The sequence below is a fragment of the Grampus griseus genome, assembly GCF_964374135.1.
Source record: "Grampus griseus genome assembly, chromosome: X".
Taxonomy (NCBI): domain Eukaryota; kingdom Metazoa; phylum Chordata; class Mammalia; order Artiodactyla; family Delphinidae; genus Grampus; species Grampus griseus.
Window position 1 is genome coordinate 36,430,669 of NC_138999.1, and position 20,253 is coordinate 36,450,921.

General features: G+C 36.9%; 1 protein-coding gene across 6 annotated transcripts in view; it reads right to left on the reverse strand.

The window, feature by feature from the left end:
• Positions 1-20,253, reverse strand: part of CASK (calcium/calmodulin dependent serine protein kinase) — a 385,576-nt gene that overhangs the window by 81,869 nt on the left and 283,454 nt on the right. For all 6 annotated transcript variants that reach the window (XM_082681940.1, XM_082681938.1, XM_082681939.1 and 3 more), the window contains one exon: positions 9,830-9,951. In XM_082681940.1, coding sequence (XP_082538066.1) covers positions 9,830-9,951 — 122 coding nt within the window. The remainder of the gene's footprint in view (positions 1-9,829; positions 9,952-20,253) is intronic.

Here is a 20,253-nt window from a genome sequence, read left to right on the forward strand (position 1 = left end):
ACAGACATGGGAGTTTTTGCCCATCCAGTTAGAAACAGTGGAATGAGAGACCCCCATATCCACAGCAAGCTTCAGGGTACTTCAATCTCCAGCCCCAGGAGGCAGGTAGCACAAGGGCGACCACCACTGCCCTACTACCCAGATGTTTTCATATTTGCTGAAGTTCACTCTTTAAGACTACATGGTCAATAGATGCAGAGAAAGCTTACGACAAAATTCAACACCCATTTATGATAAAAACCCTCCAGAAAGTAGGCATAGAGGGAACTTTCCTCAATATAATAAAGGCCATATATGACAAACCCACAGCCAACATCATCCTCAATGGTGAAAAACTGAAACCATTTCCACTAAGATCAGGAACAAGACAAGGTTGCCCACTCTCACCACTCTTATTCAACATAGTTGTGGAAGTTTTAGCCACAGCAATCAGAGAAGAAAAAGAAATAAAAGGAATCCAAACCGGAAAAGAAGTAAAGCTGTCACTGTTTGCAGATGACATGATCCTATACATAGAGAATCCTAAAGATGCTACCAGAAAACTACTAGAGCTAATCAATGAATTCGGTAAAGTAGCAGGATACAAAATTAATGTACGGAAATCTCTTGCATTCCTATACACTAATGATGAAACATCTGAAAGTGAAATTAAGAAAACACTCTCATTTACCATTGCAACAAAAAGAATAAAATATCTAGGAATAAACCTATCTAAGGAGACAAAAGACCTGTATGGAGAAAATTATAAGACACTGATGAAAGAAATTAAAGATGATAAAAATAGATGGAAAGGGCTTCCCTGGTGGCGCAGTGGTTGAGAGTCCGCCTGCCGATGCAGGGGACACGGGTTCGTGCCCCGGTCCGGGAAGATCCCACATGCTGCAGAGCGGCTGGGCCCATGAGCCATGGCCGCTGAACCTGCACGTTCGGAGCCTGTGCTCTGCAATGGGAGAGGCCACAACAGTGAGAGGCTCGCGTACCGCAAAAAAAAAAAAAAAAAAAAAAAAAGATGGAGAGATATGCCATGTTCTTGGATTGGAAGAATCAACATTGTGAAAATGACTCTACTACCCAAAGCAATCTACAGATTCAATGCAATCCCTATCAAACTACCACTGGCATTTTTCACAGAACTAGAACAAAAAATTTCACAATTTCTATGGAAACACAAAACACCCCGAATAGCCAAAACAATCTTGAGAATGAAAAATGGAGCTGGAGGAACCAGGCTCCCTGACCTCAGACTATACTACAAGGCTACAGTAATCAAGACAGTATGGTACTGGCACAAAAATAGAAATATAGGTCAATGGAACAGGATAGAAAGCCCAGAGATAAACCCACGCACCTATGGTCACCTTATCTTTGATAAAGGAGGCAAGAATATACAGTGGAGAAAAGACAGCCTCTTCAATAAGTGGTGCTGGGAAAACTGGACATCTACATGTAAAAGAATGAAATTAGAACACTCCCTAACACCATACACAAAAATAAGCTCAAAATGGATTAAAGACCTAAACGTAAGGCCAAACACTATCAAACTCTTGGAGGAAAACATAGGCAGAACACTCTATGACATAAATCACAGCAAGATCCTTTTTGACCCACCTCCTAGAGAAATGGAAATAAAAACAAAAATAAACAAATGGGACCTAATGAAACTTCAAAGCTTTTGCACAGCAAAGGAAACAAGACCAAAAGACAACCCTCAGAATGGGAGAAAATATTTGCAAATGAAGCAACTGACAAAGGATTAATCTCCAAAATTTACAGGCAGCTCATGCAGCTCAACATCAAAAAAACAAACAACCCAATCCCAAAATGGGCAGAAGACCTAAATAGACATCTCACCAAAGAAGACATACAGATGGCCAAGAGGCACATGAAAGGAGGCTCAACATTAATCATTAGAGAAATGCAAATCAAAACTACAATGAGATATCATCTCACACAGGTCAGAATGGCCATGATAAAAAAATCTACAAACAATAAATGCTGGAGAGAGTGTGGAGAAAAGGGAACCCGCTTGCACTGTTGGTGGTAATGTAAATTGATACAGCCACTATGGAGAACAGTATGGAGGTTCCTTAAAAAACTAAAAATAGAGCTACCATACGACCCAGAAATCCCACTACTGGGCATATACCCTGAGAAAACCATAATTCAAAAAGAGTCATTTAGCAAAATGTTCATTGCAGGTCTATTTACAATAGCCAGGACATGGAAGCAACCTAGGTGTCCATCGACAGATGAATGGATAAAGAAGATGTGGCACATATATACAATGGAATATTACTCAGCCATAAAAAGAAACAAAATTGAGTTATTTGTAGTGAGGTGGATGGACCTAGAGTCTGTCATACAGAGTGAAGTAAGTCAGAAAAAGAAAAACAAATACCGTATGCTAACACATATATATGGAATCTAAGGGGAAAAAATGGTCATGAAGAACCTAGGGGCAAGATGGGAATAAAGACACAGACCTACTAGAGAATGGACTTGAGGATATGGGGAGGGGGAAGGGTAAGCTGTGACAAAGTGAGAGAGTGGCATGGACATATACACACTATCAAACGTAAAACAGATAGCTAGTGGGAAGCAGCCGCATAGCACAGGGAGATCAGCTCGGTGCTTTGTGACCACCTAGAGGGGTGGGATAGGGAGGGTGGGAGGGAGCGAGATGCAAGAGAGAAGAGATATGGGAACATATGTATATGTATAACTGATTCACTTTGTTATAAAGCAGAAACGAACACACCATTGTAAAGCAATTATACTCCAATAAAGATGTCAAAATAAAAAGTAACTGAGTTGAAGATACGACTTAATTTTCTTTCTCAAATCCTCAGATCTAAAATTTCTCTTCTGATGAAGTACCAACGGATATGTTAGAATTTTTCTTCAGAGTTGTTTGTGGGGGAGTTGTTCTTAGAATTTAATTTTATATTCACAGATCAAGTACCTACCCACTCCTAGCTAAGCAATGAAACACATATATTACAAAGTTTCATTCTGCACATCTCTGAGAATGGCAGCATATTCCATAAGGAGGTGAGGGGTGGGTCCCAGATGGAAGATAATGCCATGGATGGAACACATGACACTTCATAAGCAAAACTGGTAGGAGTCAGCATATGATGTGAGGTTAGCCTTTTGAATGAATTTATTTTAAAAGTGCAACTGAGGACTTCCCTGGTGGCCCAGTGGTTAAGAATCCGCCTGCCAATGCAGGGGACACGGGTTCAAGCCCTGGTCTGAGAAGATTCCACATGTCGTGGAGCAACTAAGCCTGCACTCCACAACTACTGAGCCTGCGTGCCTAGAGCCTTTGCTCCACGGCAAGAGAAGCCACCGCAGTGAGAATCCCGCGCACTGCAAGAAAGAGTAGCCCCTGCTCACCGTAACTAGAGGAAGCCTGCACACAGCAATGAAGACCCAATGCAGCCATAAACAAATAAATAAATATTGTTTTAAAAAGTGCAACTGAAAGAAGCAGCACAAGGGAACTGTGGAAAGAGGGTGTTTGTGATAGATGTGTTTTGTATCTTGATTGGGGTAACAGTAACATGACTCTTATGCATTTGTAAACACTCATAGAACTCTACACCAGAGAGTGAACTGTACTGTATATAAATTTAAAAATGTAATCAGCACCATCCCCCATAAAAGTAATATATGCTCATTGTCAAATATTTGGAAAACATAAATACAATGTTATACACCATTCAAGATACTGGATGTTAATGTACCAGAGTACAAAAGGCTTATTGATATGGTTTCAGAATCCACAATGGAAATAACCTTTAAGAAACTACCATGCTACAAGGTTTGGTGTAGTGACAAAAAAGAATACCCACTATTAATGGAAAAGGCTATTAAAATACTCCTATCTTTTCCAGCTTCACAAAAAAAAAGACTACATGGGACCCTGAGAAGGTACGAGTAGCTCAGCCTCTGAAGGTCCTCAAATAGGCCTTATTATTCCAGACATATAAGTGCAAATCGACCAGACTACAAATTCATGGATAACTTAGCTTTGGCATTTCCTGACTGGTAACCTATTTAAACATCCAAACTTAACACTGTATCAGCTTACTTCTCAGACCCCAAATTGCTCAAAAACATCAAATTATTGCAGAAGTTTCATTTTTTTCCCTTTTAGGAAGCTTCTGAGTTCTAAAAATAAGCTATTCCCAAATATGACTACTAATTTAATATCATCTTAAAAAAAGCAAAATAGTAAATCAAGAGTTGTAGTTTTCCAGTGTTAACTCCAGGTCAGATAGAAAAACTCTCTAATTCACCCTAAAAAGCAGAAAAGTCATAATAAAGATGTCAATAATATAAAATATTGAGGATTAAGGACATCAATTATTTCTAATGGAATATTTTAAAATATTCTATTATAAAATTGCTTATAAATTAATATAAAACTGCTAAATTAAGTTGCTACTGCAGTTAGTTTTTGCTTTATTAATCTAATCACCGATTATTTTTTAGGACTTCTCAGAAAAATGATCTTAATTAAGTGGGGCATCACATCTACCATGGAAACAGCAGTCTGTAACAAATGCTAACAGCTGCTCAGAGGTATGACAGGTGGTGGGTGAATGTTTAAAACTTAGCTGTCAAAGTTTGGCAGAGAGAAACACGTGTAATTTAACAATGTTTTGTAACATTGTTGACTTACAAAATAAACATTAATTCTGTAATAGGAAAATTTCTACAAAAACTTAATAAGACTGAGAATCACCACCAAATAACATTTGCAAAATACTTTTTATCTGGAAAAAAACTCTTGATTTTTCAGCCCATCAAAAACACCTCTATCATCTCACCATCCAACGTTATCACACGGAAGTTCCAAAACTAATTCAAAATATTAGTAAAAGACATAATTACACTTTAACACCAATTCCCAAGAAAGCCTAATTAATGAACGACAGAGTAACATTTCATTATTTTAGATTTGATTTTTGTAATCTGCACTAATACTTGAAAAATCAATTCTGGGCAAAATTAGTTTTCCATGCTGTACTGGGCTGAATATTGTCCCCTCAAAATTCATGTTGATCCGGAATCTCAGAATGTGACCTTATTTGGAAATCAGGTCTTTGCAGATGTAATTAATTAAGATGAGGTCATACTGGATTAGAGCGGGTCCTAAATCCAATGACTAATGTCCTTATAAGAAGGCCATGTGAAGACATACTGAATAGAATCACACACATACAGAGGAGAATGCCATGTGCAGATGGAGTCAGAAACTGGAGTAATGAAGCCAAAGAACACCAAGGACTGCAGGCAACTGCCAGAGCTGGAAGAGGCAAGGAAGGATTCTTCCCTGGAGACTTGGAGGGAGCATGGCTCTGCTGACACCTGATTTAAGACTTCTAGCCTCCAGAACTGTAAGAGAATAATTTCTTATCTTAAGCCAACCCGTTTGTGGCAGCTTCAGTAAACACACTCCAAATTGTATTTTATTAAAATTGATCTATATATTTCAGACACAGACCATCACCGTACCACTGCTTTTAATTTTTGAAAGTAGACATATTGGAACAAGCTGGACCAAGCACACTTCTTCCTCAAGCCTCTTTATTTCTCCCCACAAAATGAGAAGCAGCATATGTGTGCCAGGTAGAACTGGTTGAATAGCAAATATTTAGACGTTCTAGAACTATTTCTAACTACAGATTATACTAGATGCGTTTTACTAGAATTCAAATCAGAAAGCATTTCCTCCCTCAGTGGAACCACAGTATTTCTTTTGTTTTAATGTAAATTCTTTAAATATGACAGATGTTTTGTTTCCTCCAAACCAATTCTAATAACGTTTCTTTGAATTTTGAGCTTCTTACTATTTTAAAGGCATGACTAGAAAAAATAAAGTACTACATAATCTTTTTTTTTTTTTTTTTTTGCGGTACGCGGGCCCCTCACTGCCGTGGCCTCTCCCGCTGCAGAGCACAGGCTCCGGACGCGCAGGCTCAGTGGCCATGGCTCACGGGCCCAGCTGCTCCGCGGCATGTGGGATCCTCCCAGACCGGGGCACGAACCCGTGCCCCCCGCACCGGCAGGCAGACCCTCAACCACTGCGCCACCAGGGAAGCCCACTACATAATCTTTTATCTTCCTCAGGAACTTAATCTTGTTTCTTTTTGTCAGCTGAAAAATGACGGCTGCAAACTTAACGATTTTTAGTGTTATTGAATTAATAGGAATTATTTAAATATAATAAAGATATTTCATGAAATGGCTCAGTGGGATTAAGTAACAGTCAAGCCATGGTCCACAAAACTAGGCCACTAGGTGTCACTACTTGGAATTCTTGAAAAGGATAACAATGATTCTGCAAAACAATACAATCCAAATCCAAGCATGGGATGTGGAACACTAGAAGAAAGAAGAATGAATGGCCAAAGTTTGAAAAGTTTCTCCTCAAGTGTTGGTCATACCATGATCCTTTTTTTTATGCATACCATAAGTACTGAAGTATTGAAACATTTTTTAATAGTTAGATTTCTCTACATGGCAGCCATTTGAACACTTCACTGATCACATTATTGAAATGTAGCCTGTTAACTCTGAAACAAGAGCTTAATGAGACATATTTAAGGGCTGTAGATCATGAGGGCATTATTTCATTCATGACAATTAAGCTTTCATTGAAGGATGGCTCAGTTTGGATCTTCAGAACCAAATGCATCCCAACACTGCCCAGGGTCGGCCTCATAGTCAGTCATTTCAGGAGAGTTCTGGGCTTCACATGTAGTGCTTGTCTGCAAAATTCTGTAGACACGGTGTCTTTTTATTGGGCACAACTCATTTTCAGCCCACCAACTCCTTTTCAAATCGAGATGCATTGACAGGGCACATACTGATACTACAGACACTTCTTTAAGTGTAATTAATAAAAATTACAAAGGAATATAAATATAATTAATAAAAATCCAAAGGAACTTTAAACATGTTTTTCCTCACTAAAATCTATGAATCTCTTCTGAAGTTGTAACAATGTCTACCCAAGAATGCAGCAGTTATTCAAAATAATTATTTTCAGTGGGGTCTGGCAGCCTGGCTCAGTTCCAAAGTCCAGTCTGTGTCTGAATATCTGCCCCTCCCTGTAGAAACTAGCAATGTTCTTGCATTTCCCCTGTAGTCTCAAGCTTGGTATGCTCAGATACCTTGTTACATTAAGTAAGAAAAACCCAACTTTGAAAACTAATTTGGGCTACTCTTAGCCTTTAAATGACAAAAAGTCCTTGATCTAAAGGCCAGTAAATCTTAGCAGTGACAACCACTGACTGCATGAAATAAACCAAATCTCCATGCTCTGCTGCAGCTTCTTTCAAATATCCCACTTACTAGTTCTAGTAAAGGCTGTGACTTCTGCAGAAAATTCACAATTGTCAAAACTTTCTACATCTGGGACTTCCCTGGTAGTCCAGTGGTTAAGACGCCGCACTTCCACTGCAGAGGGCGCGGGTTCGAACCCTGGTTGGGGAACTCCCGCATGCCGCGTTGTGGCACGGCCAAAAAACCAAACAAAAACAAAAAAAACCTTTCTGCATCATATGAAACAATGATAAAGAAGAATAGATATTTAAATAGCCAATGAAAAGAGGTCAAACTCTAATTCAAATAGCACATTAACAATAACAATGATGACAACGAAGGAGGAGAAAATGGAATGTTAGGAGCTATCCACAAACCAGAACGAATTTCAAGGGCTTTTTCGTGTCCAAGGAAAGTAACAAGTTACTTGAAATAAACTTAATCTGAAATGTCCTCAAATTACTTAGGATAAATTACACTAAAGAGAAAACCCATTTCCTTATCTTCCTGAGCACGTTTTTTATCTTTACTGAAGTATAATTGACAAGTACAATTGTAATATATTTAAAGTGTACAACATGATGATTTGATAAATGTATACATTGTGAAAGGATTCTCACAATCAAGTTAATTAACACATCCATCACTTCACGTATTTATCTTTTTTTTGATGAGAATACTTAAGTTCTATTCTCTTAGCAAATTTCAATTATAAAATGCAGTGTTAACTATAGTCACCACGCTATACATTAGATCCTCTGACCTTATTTATCTTATAAATAAGATAAATACCAACTTCTCCCCATTTCCCCCACCTCCCAGCCTGGGCAACCATCATTCCACTTTGTTTCTATGAGTTTGACTTTTTTTTAAGATTACACACATAATTGATACCATGCAGTATTTGTCTTTCTCTATCTGGCTTATTTCATTTAGTACATTTAAAAACTATTTCCCAGTTCTCTTGCATCTAGGTAAGCATGTAACTAGTACTTGTCAATGGAATATGGACAACTGTGATACAGGCCACTTCCAACCTTGACCCTGCAAAATTCTCCATTTTCTCTCATCTGCTGGCTGGATGCAAAGGATGCAGTGGAAGATTCCAAAACCTTGAGAGATGGCAGAATCACAAAGTGGAAGAAGCCTGGATCCCTGAATGCCTCTGTGGAAGAGACTCTTCCTGCTCCTCCCCTCCTCATCTACCTGCATTGGACTGTGATGTGAGCAAGAAATAAACTTCTATTCCGGTAAGCCACTCAAATTTTAGGATTGCATGCTGTAGCAGTTAGTCCTGAATTAATACATATACTATTTAAAAAGCCTAACTAATCAAAAAATAATAATTAATTTGATTTGACCAAATCTACGGATAGAAGCAACTGTGAGATACCTATGACTGCACTTAGTGTGAAGTTGAAACATACTATGACACTCTTAGCTTAGCTTTTCCCAAACTGGTCCTTACCAATTCGACAGGATTGTGAATAAAAGTTCTCTGCCCAAATTAGTTTGAGAAATGCTATTAGAGTTAATAAGGTTTCTTTGCTGTAGGACATCTTAGAGCTGCTATATACTAACACCCATTGTGAATCCGTATAAAGGGAATAAAGAATGCAGCATTTTCCAAACTTATACAGTCAATAAATAATTTAACCAATAAATTTAAGATCTACTCCCCCCTCTCGAATGGCAAGACCCACCACTATCTCCCAGAGCAATGCTCTGTAGAACACATTCTGGGAAATTTTGCTTTAGTTTAATCCATGTCACATGGTTGATTAATCAGAGTGAGCACCAAAAAGTTCTAGACATCCCAAAGCAAAATAATTCTCTTATTAAGGGAAGATTTTTCTTGTAAAAAGACTTATATGTACTAGTAGACTAATATGTACACTAAGAAAGTTTTCACTGCTGAAGTTAACCAAGTTCTATAAGAAAGGTATTTTACTTAAAATGTGACTGAAATGAAGGCAGATGTGAACTGTCAGCTTCTGACTTTTCCTTTTACCTGTCAGTGGAGCCTGTCATATTTAATGATGGAATATATTCTTACGTTTTAAGGAGAAGACACTGAGTTTATGAAAACCAGCAACGTTAAGTATGAAATGTGTATGTGAATACAGTCCATTGCACAATATCTTACTTTTCTCTCTCCTATATTCATGTTTGAGGTGCAATGTTTGAAAACAATGTTTAAAAGCAATAAAAGGTAATCACAGCTAAGATCAATGGATTCTTCTAATAGAAACACATATATAAAATATATAACTTTTTCCACTGTGACTTGTTAGGCTATACTGCATTTGTACCATATATAAGATACTATATTTCAGTTATGAATCTATGATGGATGACTTCCCACATTTCTCACAGACTGAAGGCAACTGAAAAAGGACTGTTATGATGGACATTTGGATATTCATGTAAAGTAAAACGGTATGGTAAATGTTCAATTTACCCAAAAAAATTAATAAAAAGAAAAACTTACATCTAGTAGTGTGTGAAGATGCTGATCCTGGAAAACACTGTGTAGGAAATCTAAGTCCTTTTCACTGCAGTCTGTAAGTGCATGAATTTCTTCCAGGCTGTCCAGCACCTGTGAGACTGCTCCTAAGGGAAACAAACAGAAACAGCCAGTAGAGAAAGTCAATGTCAAACTAACCTTCATAAGCTAAATGTCACACCTCAGAACTGCGGGCTAACAGACAGAACTTCAAAGGTTCAGGTCTTTACTGAAAAACAGACTTAAATGCATTTCATATCACTTAAGGATAGAATATTTGCAGTGAGTTTATGTTCTTAACGACGTGTTCGTGTGTTCCTCATTTTTCAAAGTAAATTGAATCTTGTCTTACTTGAATTAAGGAAATTCATCAACTATAACTGAGCTACTAGAAGATCTGGGTGCAGAACGTTATATCAATACATCAGAAACAGAGTGTGGGTTCCAATGACCCCATGATGTTTTGAAATATTACAGAAGTAACATAGGTGGCCATTTCACACAGGTGCATTCCAGCAAGAATGTAAGGTAAGGTCGGCTGTAGATCTGAGGGACAAACCTTCAACTAGGAGCTCCTGCTGTGTAAAATAGGCTTCTTATGATTTTTAAGGCTCAAACTTAAGTTAGCAAAAATCCCACTCCACTCTTTCTCCTTCCTTTACATACAAAGTCAAGGGAACCAAGTTGTTCTTAGTCTATTGGGGCCCTTTTTATTCAAAGGACAAAGACAAAGGGTAGGTATACTGACTGACACTTTCAAATACCATATTAGGTACTAGGGGAAATCATTTTTGCAGGGCAGTGTGGTCACTTTCTTTAAATTTCCTCTAATAACCAGGAATCCAGGGAGGTAGCAGCAGGGAGAAATACACACCGAGCAGTAACAAAGTCACTTAGCCTTAAAGAAGTGATTAGCCAATTTTACTTTGCAGACAACATGCACATACACACTTCAGAGAAAGAAAAGCACCCTGAGAGGCTACGCTTCAGAACGTTAGTGTACACAGTGTCAGAGACATTCTAACGATAAGTGCCTCACTGCACATGTAACTCTTAGATTCATAGTTTTCAACCAGAAGCAATATTGCCCCTCAGGGGGACATTTGGCAATGTCTGGAGACACTTTTGGTTGTCACAACTGTGGTGGTGGTTGGAGTGAGGAGATAGGTTGTGCTACTGTCATCTAGTGGGTAGAGGCCTGGGATGCTATTAAACATCCTCCAATGCCCAAGATGGCTCCCCAACAAGAATGAATTATGTAGCCCAAAATGTCAGTGGTGCTGAAGTAGAGAAACTTTGCTTTACATAAAGATAAAAATCTTGAATCTTTCTGTTCTGGAACTCTATGCTGTTTCTAGCTACTTTTGGTCTTGGACCTCATCCATTCACATGCACTTATTGGTGACCATGTAAATTAGTACCACTTTTCCAGAAAGCAATCTGGTAATTTAAATCAAAGAGCCTTAAAAATGCTCATGCACTTTGATTCAGTAATTCCATTTACAAAAACCTACATTAAGGAAAAAATAGGAAATGTAGAAAAAGCTTTATGTGTAAGGATATCGATCATATAAAATGGACAAATATCTAATAATTAGGGAATGATTACATAAATTATAGAACATCCATATAAGGGAATATATAGCCACATGAAAATTGTTTTTGAAGAATTTTAAAGACAGAGAAATCTGCATGATGGAAAATTCAAGAAAGCAGACTGCAAAACCTCATAAACTATATATCCCCAATTATAAGTGAAAAAATATATTTACAAATTCAGAAAAAAACCCCAACAGAATGAAAAATACCAAAAAGGTAATAGTAGTTATGTTTATTTTCCTATTTATACTTCATTCTGTTTTTGTCCATATGTTCCAAGGTTTCTACAATGGAAAAAAAAAGCTGCTATATAAGCAACTGCTTTTTGCAGTATTTAATTATGTTAAAAATCTGGGGCTTAACCACATTAAGTGGTTAAGTGGTTAACCACATCAAGTGGTTATCCACATGGAAATTACTGTAGCTAATTTTTTAAAAATTTGACTTTTATTTTGAGATAATTGTAGTTAACATGCAGTTGTAAGAAATAGTACAGAAAGAGCTCATGTACCCCTCACCCACTTCCCCCCAATGGTAACATCTTGTAAAACTGTCATATATCATAACCAGGATATTGACATTGATATAGTCAAGCTACAGAGTATTTCCATCACCACAAGGATCCTTCATGTTGCCCTTTTATAACTGCAATAATTTCCCCCCTGCCCTTCCCCCTCCTAACCCCTGGCAACTACTAACCTGTTCTCCATTTCTATAAATTTGTCATTTCAAGGATGCTATATAAATGAAACGATACAGTATGTAACCTTTGGGGACTGGCTTTTTTGACTCAGCATTAATTCTCTGGAGATTCATCCAGGTTGTTGCATGTATCAATAGTTTAATCCTTTGTATTCTTGGGTAGTATTCCATGGCAGGGAGGTACCACAACTTCCCCCCCCCCATAGTCACCCACCCTTTGGAAAAGGGTATTTTATTTTATTTATTTTTTTAAGATCTTTATTGGAGTATAATTGCTTTACAATGGTGTGTTAGTTTCTGCTGTATAACAAAGTGAATCAGCTATACGTATACATATATCCCCATATCCCCTCCCTCTTGCGTCTCCCTCCCACCCTCCCCAACCCACCCCTCTAGGTGGTCACAAAGCACTGAGCTGATCTCCCTGCGCTATGTGGCTGCTTCCCACTAGCTATCTATTTTACATTCGATAGTGTATATATGTCCATGCCACTCTCTCACTTCATCCCAGCTTACCCTTCCCCCTCCCGGTGTCCTCAAGTCCATTCTCTACGTTTGCGTCTTTATTTCTGTCCTGCCCCTAGGTTCTTCAGAACCTTTTTTTTTTCTGATTCCATATATATGTGTTAGCATACAGTATTTGTTTTTCTCTGACTTACTTCACTCTGTATGACAGTCTCTAGGTCCATCCACCTCACTACAAGTAACTCAATTTCATTTCTTTTTATGGCTGAGTAATATTCCATTGTATATATGTGCCACATCTTCTTTATCCATTCATCTGTTGATGGACACTTAGGTTGCTTCCATGTCCTGGCTATTGTAAATAGAGCTGCAATGAACACTGTGGGGATGTACCACAATTTGATCATTCATCTGTTGATGGGACTGTGGATACTTTTAAATTTTGAATAATTACACATACCAGGCTATTGGTATTCTTTCATTGAAAATATTAAGTGGATACTAAGCAGAATAAAAAAGGTACAAGGCAGAAACCAGTCCTCATCTCTCCTGCTATTCCTGAAAATGTATTAACCTAATCCACTTCCTTCTACCTGCTCTTCTCAGGACTTTTACTTTGTTCTGAATAGGAAAAAAAAAATCTGGAAATTAGTTAAAAGTCAGCTCTCTCGTCCCTTATTGAAAGCCTTGGAAAGCAAGAGATGATGTAAAGATATTAGTCCCAAATATCCCACTGAGCCCCTGACCCCAGCACATTATCAACAGGAGAATTAAATGATGCCAGGTTTATAAAGTTAGTAAAGCTAGTTCTAAGTTTCTGGATTAACTGCAACAACAAAAATACTAATGAAATATGGTGGTTTTTTGTATATTAAAAAAATTCAACAGATAGCACAGAAAGCTAATGATCATTTTCACTCAGTAATCTTATCTAGTTTTTATTGTCTCTATCCAGCACTGCTTATGCTGATATATAATCTAGGTAGTAGTTTATTAATACTATAAGATTAAAATAAAACAACCTTGTATCTAGCGAATACTAGGATGGAAAGTCTAACCACTGGGAAGGAATTTTGGCTGTACCCGATCAGGGACGTATCATTTGTTGGTCTGTGAACTCCCAAAGCTCTGTGCAATTCCTGTCCTACCAGCACTACCCTACATTTGCGTTTGCTCACTCTTTGTTTCTGTGCTGTGAGGTCCTTAAGGCAGGTGTATATTTGATCCATTTTATTACATCCACAAACTATGCCTTGAATTAATTAAGTACCAAAGAAACAATAATAGCAGCTCCCAATTAGTAAGTGTTTGTTATGTGTCAGGCACATCCCCAGGACAACACAGTAAGGTAAATATAGTACCTGACCTTTCCAGATGGGGAACTGAGGTTCAGAGAGGTCAAGGAAGGTCACAGCTACAAGTGGTACAGCCAGGACTCAACCCCAGTGTGTCTGGATCCAAAGTGTATGCTCTTCTTGACTTAACTACAGTAACTGGCCGTACTAGGAAACATAGGGGGAGCCTTCAACAAGAAGTGACGTGTGGTTTATGCATGGATATGGAGGTTAGAAAAGAACCTGAACCCTACTGGGTCAGACAATATCCAAAAAACCTTTACCAAATGTTCCTGCTTTTTGCCAGGTGTGAGGCAGGGGGTTCAGGGAAAACAGGTATGATCCCTGGTCTCAAGGAAGGGGCTCTCAGGCTGGTGTGGGAAGTAGGCATACTATACCCTGAAGCAAACCATAGAGAAGAGATAAAAAATAAAGTGGTACAGAAATAGGGCTGCCCAGGGAGGAGCTGGGACAGTCTCAGAGAAGAGGTGGATGAGCAGGAACTCAACACCTCCACCTAGGTTTCCAATGTGCTCTGGCAGACCCAGTGGATGCTTTGCTGGAAAGCACGAAGGCATCTATTGCCTGTGTCTCTAGTAGGCAAGACCCACCAGGTCAACAGGTCTATTTAATTTCCTTGGATCTGTCACCTTTTTTGAACTGATTTATAGTCTTACCTTGTACCCAAATGTGATTAACTTTGTAGGTTTTCAATCGTGAAAGGAAGCATTTGCACAGGTGTACTCAAGTTGCCTATTTCAAGCTCTGAAAAGTGCCCCTAATTTAAAGTTTCTGGAATTAGCTAGGAAAATTATAGTTTTTATTCAATTTCTCCTTTGTCTTTTCATATTGAATAAACATATATATTTGGTCTAACCTCAAAATCTTTCTTTACCCTTGATCATTTTAACACTTCCTACTGACACCTCTTCTAAGTTTCGTTATTTCTTTGAGTATGACCAGCAGAACCATATATCTCACAGATGCGTACGATTGATATCCGCAGTTCAACACCCAGCCCATGTAAAAATCTCATAATTTTTCAGTTCATTATAAAATATAAATGTACACAAAGACATTTCTGGGGCTTTTCCATTGCTATTGTTTTAAACACAGAGGCAGTAGTAATAATTAATACAACACAACACAACAACACAACACACACAAGCTCTTAAGCTGTTACTAGTATTTATTTTGCTGATCAATACTGTCATATCTGAAAGAGCTATTGACTTTCCTCAAAAACTGAAAAGGATGTTTTTCTCTATAAAACCGCTGAATAAACTTGTAACTATCTTAAGAAACAAACAAACAATAGTACATAAGTTCACCTCAGAGGGCAATTTATCTAATGGCAGGACTGTAGGTATTCTATTCACTTTTGTATTCCAGGCTGCATTTTGCAGTGTGCTTTGTACAAAGAGACACAATAAAATAGGTTCGATTAAAATGATTGTTTTCTGAGCAAATTCTAAAGAATTGCAAATAAAATATTATAATGAGAAATATGTAACCACTGAAAACAGTTTATTTTATAGCAGTTTCCTCAAAGTCACAATGAAAATTATTTTAATACTTCTATTTGTGTAACAGTTTATAATTTCCAAAGTGCTTTTCACACTTATTATCTTATGTGATTCCATAATAACCCTGTCCTGTAGACAAGTGTATTTATATTTGAAAAATCGGACGCTCATTGGGGTTAAATGACTGTGGAGCCACATCAGTGAGTACGAGAGTGAGTCTTAGAACCCAGGTCTCTAACACCTAGTCCTTCCACTACAGACTGGTCCCTCCTGAAACCATGTTTTACCCTCAGCAACACACCTGAATAATCTGCATTTGGTAATGAGATGATATCCAATTTCTATTTTCTTTTTGACCTGAATTTTGTTTACCATATAAGGTTTATTTTCTTACGCTTTGGTCCAAACTTTCACAATGATCAATTTATTAGAAAGTAATCAAGCCCTGTCTTCAGAATAGTATTTTGCTTTAACTTTTGCATAATTCATTTGGTAATCAAGTTTGTATCTAAAAATTAGGTTGATAATTATACATTTTAACTTTGAACATTTCTACTTTTTCCAAGAATCTCACTGATACTTTCTAAAAAGTTTTCTACTACTGTTATGAAGTAATAATCAAAAGAAGCATAAATACATCACCTGTTTTAAAAATGTTTTCTGAGTCTATTTCTTTAGAGAAATATGCTTTAAAGGTCAATAAAACTTTGAGTCTAGAACAGTTTCATTACAAGAGTGGAAAAGTCTCATAAAAAAGTTGACTGAGTAAAAATAACCTGAAAGGAGGACAGAAAAATAAATAGTTGAATGTTAAAAACGTTCTCAGTGTCAAAGTAGGTTGAGTCTGTCTTAAAACTATTTCCCCCTAGCTTTACTATAAAAAGTTTCAAACATATGGAAAGTTGAAAGAACTGTACTCACCACCTAGATTCTACAATTTAATTTTTGCGATATTTGCTTTATCACATATCTATCCACACATCAATTCATCTTATTTTTCATTCATCTCAAAATAAGTGGCAGATGGTCAACATCAGTACACTTCACCTCTAAGTACATCAGCATAGATTTTAATACTTCTCTCTCTCAGGTAAAATTTACATAGAGTGAAATACACAAATCTTAAGTGTACCATTCAATGAGTTTTGATAAATGTATACACTGCATACATCTGATAAACCGCATATATACCCATGTATGCAGTTATTTCAGCAACAAAGATTTGTATGTGTATATTTTAAAAATTATATGTATAGCTATAAAACTTAATATCACTGAGCAAATTCAGCATCTCAATCTAGTCTAGTTTCTCCTGAAGAGTTATCAATAACCTCTATTTCCTATTACATTAGCAGTCCTATTTATATAACACTGAATCAGTACACATACATTCATATCACTCACTCAATTAAAGCCCTTCCTTGCAAGCACAGTAGCATTAAAAAAAATCTGCTTACTAAGGTAGAATTAAGTTAAAATTCATCAATTTAGGTGTACATTTTCATCACTCCACAAAAGTTCCTTTTTGTCCCTTTGCAGTCAATCTCTCCCCCCACCCCTACCCCTGGACAACAGGTTTTATTCCCACTGTACAAAGCAAATCCTGGTTATCAGTCAAGTTATAAGTAATAGTGAATCCTGTAATGAAAATTGTATTTTGGACTTAAGCATCTGTGCTATATCCAATTCAAGTTATGAAAACTTACACATGGTGATAAATGCTTTAGATTCTTTATGTATAGATTCTAGTGCAGATGCCTTAAAATTTATTAGTTAAAAGAAGTAAAAACTCTGCAAATGTATTCTGTCAGAGTACAGATACCATAATTCTAATGCCATTTTACTTGTTAAAACAATCTGTATTTCCAAATAGCAACATCACTGGGCACAAATTTGTCAAAGTACTTTAAATAACATTCTGCTGGTTGTTAAGTGCCCATTCATAATAAGGCCTTACAACTAAGGAAAAGCACTACTTGATACCTCCAAGATGTTTTCATTCCCAAATGACACAATAGGTCTGCTGATTGAAAAAAAAAAAAAAAAAAAAAAAAGGAGAGGGGTACTAAATCTGGAGAAACAAAAACAGTTACAAATGGGAAGTGTCTTACATTCCAATGGTTATTAACTTGTACATAGTGGGCAGCCTCTGAGATGGCCCCCAAGATCCCTGACTCCTGGTATTCACACCCTTATATAATCAATTCTTTCCCTGGAGTGTAGGCTGGACTTATTAACTCACTTGTAACAAGCACAAGAGGGCAGAAGTGATAGGATGTCACTTCTGAGATCAGGTTATAAGGACTGTGGCTTCTGTCTTGGGTGCTCTCTCTTACTTTTGCCCTCTCTCTTTGATCATCTGTGCCAGGGTAAGCAAGCTTCTAGGCTGTGAGCAGCCCTATGGAGAGGCCCAACAGTCCGTGAGGAACTGAAGCCTGTCAACCCCCATGTGAGTGAGCATGGAAGAGGATTCCCCCTACAGTTGGGCCTTCAAATGAGATCACAGCTCTGGATGACATCTTGACTGCAATGTCATGAGAGATCTTGAGCCAGAGGTACTCAGCTAAGCCATGCTCAGATTCCTGACCAATAGAAACTGCTAGATGATAAATGCTGTTTTGAGCTTACTCATTAGAGAGCAACAGATAAGTAACATACTGTGAGATTTTTATATTAAATTGGCTGCAATTTGAGCTACAAGTAATTAATGCAAGAAAGTGTGGCAATGAATTTAATTAGTAGCACCCAGATTTTCTATTTATCTTTGTCTCTTATATACTTTCCCCCCAGTAAGCACAATGTTGAGGTAAAGATTTATTCTATTATTTTAACTGAAATTATTATTGAGATAATTGGAGATTTATATGCAGTTGTAAGAAATAATACAGAGATCCCTGTATTATTTTCCTCACTGGTAACTTTTTACAAAACATAGTGTAATATCACAACCAGAATACTGACATTGATACAATCCACCCATCTCATTTAGATTGCCTTAGTTTTACTAATACTCATTTGTGTGTATGTAATTTCTTACATACTTTTTACTTTACTATTCTTACATACTCAAATTATATCCCTTTGTAATGAAAATCTAGCTATTACATTATTCTTTATAAATGTTCTTTCTGATGGTAGAAGTTAAGAGACATGAATCCAGGAGTTTATTTCACAGCTCCATGTCAATAAGCTAAAAATAGAGTCAGTAACAGATTAAAAAAAAAACTGCTTATAGATTAAAGGAACGTTCACTTACCCTGAAAGTTTTCTTGAAAGCAAACTACAAAATAAATTGTTAGCCTTTCCCTGGAATTAATGTATTTGTGCTTGAAATTCAGATGTGAAATAATATTAAGTGCACTTAAAATTTTAACACTGCCTCTTTTTCCTCTTATGAAAGAAGTAAGAAGTTAGTATTATTTGTATAACAATGCTTCAGGAAATCAATATATCCAAGTTTTCATTGTATGGTCAAGCAGTGTTAAAATTCATAAATAAACATCTAAGCAGAAACAGCCAAGGAAAAAGTCAAGCTGATTATGAACCATGCAAAGCCAAACACTTTTGCATAAAAGATAAACCTTAGAGGAAAGCAAAGGGATACCTACTTTCTGCTGCTAGAAGTCCTAGGAGGAAGGCAGCATATGGACAAACAACAAACAGTATGATTTTAGAGCAAGCGGGTTATCAAGCCACAGTTGGGCCCAGTAGATGAGCCACAAGAAGCATGGTCTCTTAGCTGAGCCCAAAGTGAGCCCTTGTGTTCCATGAGAACATCCCCTGGGTTCTGATTCTGACTTCTTTGGTTTGAAAGACAAGAACAGAATATTTCCACTTTGTTAAGTAACAAAGCAACAATACACTGTTTATCTTAAGATTAAACCTAACAAATTCTAGAGAATGTATAATGGACTAATTTCAATAATCAAAATAGGAAAAAATATATTATATAAACATTATTTTACAATGTAAACAGCATACCTAAACATGTTAAACTCTTCTTTAGATGGCAAACTGATTCATTTTAAATTATTTTTTCCACTGTTAATGAAAGGCTCTGTTAAATTATTTTTTAAAAATTAAAATTATGATTTTGAATAGAATTTGCGGGGAGGAAAATAGGATTGCCAGCTTTTAATTTTGTCAAGCAAGGTCATTAAGAAAAAAAATTTAACAAACTACCATTTACTATCATTTCACAGAAAGAATAGAAAAGGCATTATCTAAAGATGAAAAACAGTCCATCTCAAGAAAGGACAGTTGGCGACCTTATACTGTTCTCTCTCTAACTCCTCCTTCCCCACCCCCTCACCCCTGCCCTACAAGCACATGCTTTATGATCACTTTTTTCTTTTTGACATGGGCTTTCTGGAAGAACATTCAGCTAAAGATGAAAAGTGCTTTATGTTTTGTACTGTAAAACAAACCCATGCAAATTTGAACAGAAAGGCAGTGGAAAGGATAACATTGGGAACTTAAAATAAATGATGGAGAATTAAAGGGCTAGGATTAAACAGAGAAGAATTTAGGCTTAAAATTAATGAAAATATTAAAAATAAAAATGCATTGAAAAATGAAAATACTGATGTGTTAACTTATGTAAGTATAAAGCCCTTATATGAGTCTAGATAAAACATCATAGGCTTTCTGCAACTAACCATACAACCATTGCTGTTAGTTGCAGTAAAGGAAATTTGCAAAGACAGATATTTGATAAATAATGCTGACAATAATAGATAATGCCTTCCTTTAAATGGCCTAGTATTAAAAGTTAATTTTAGGA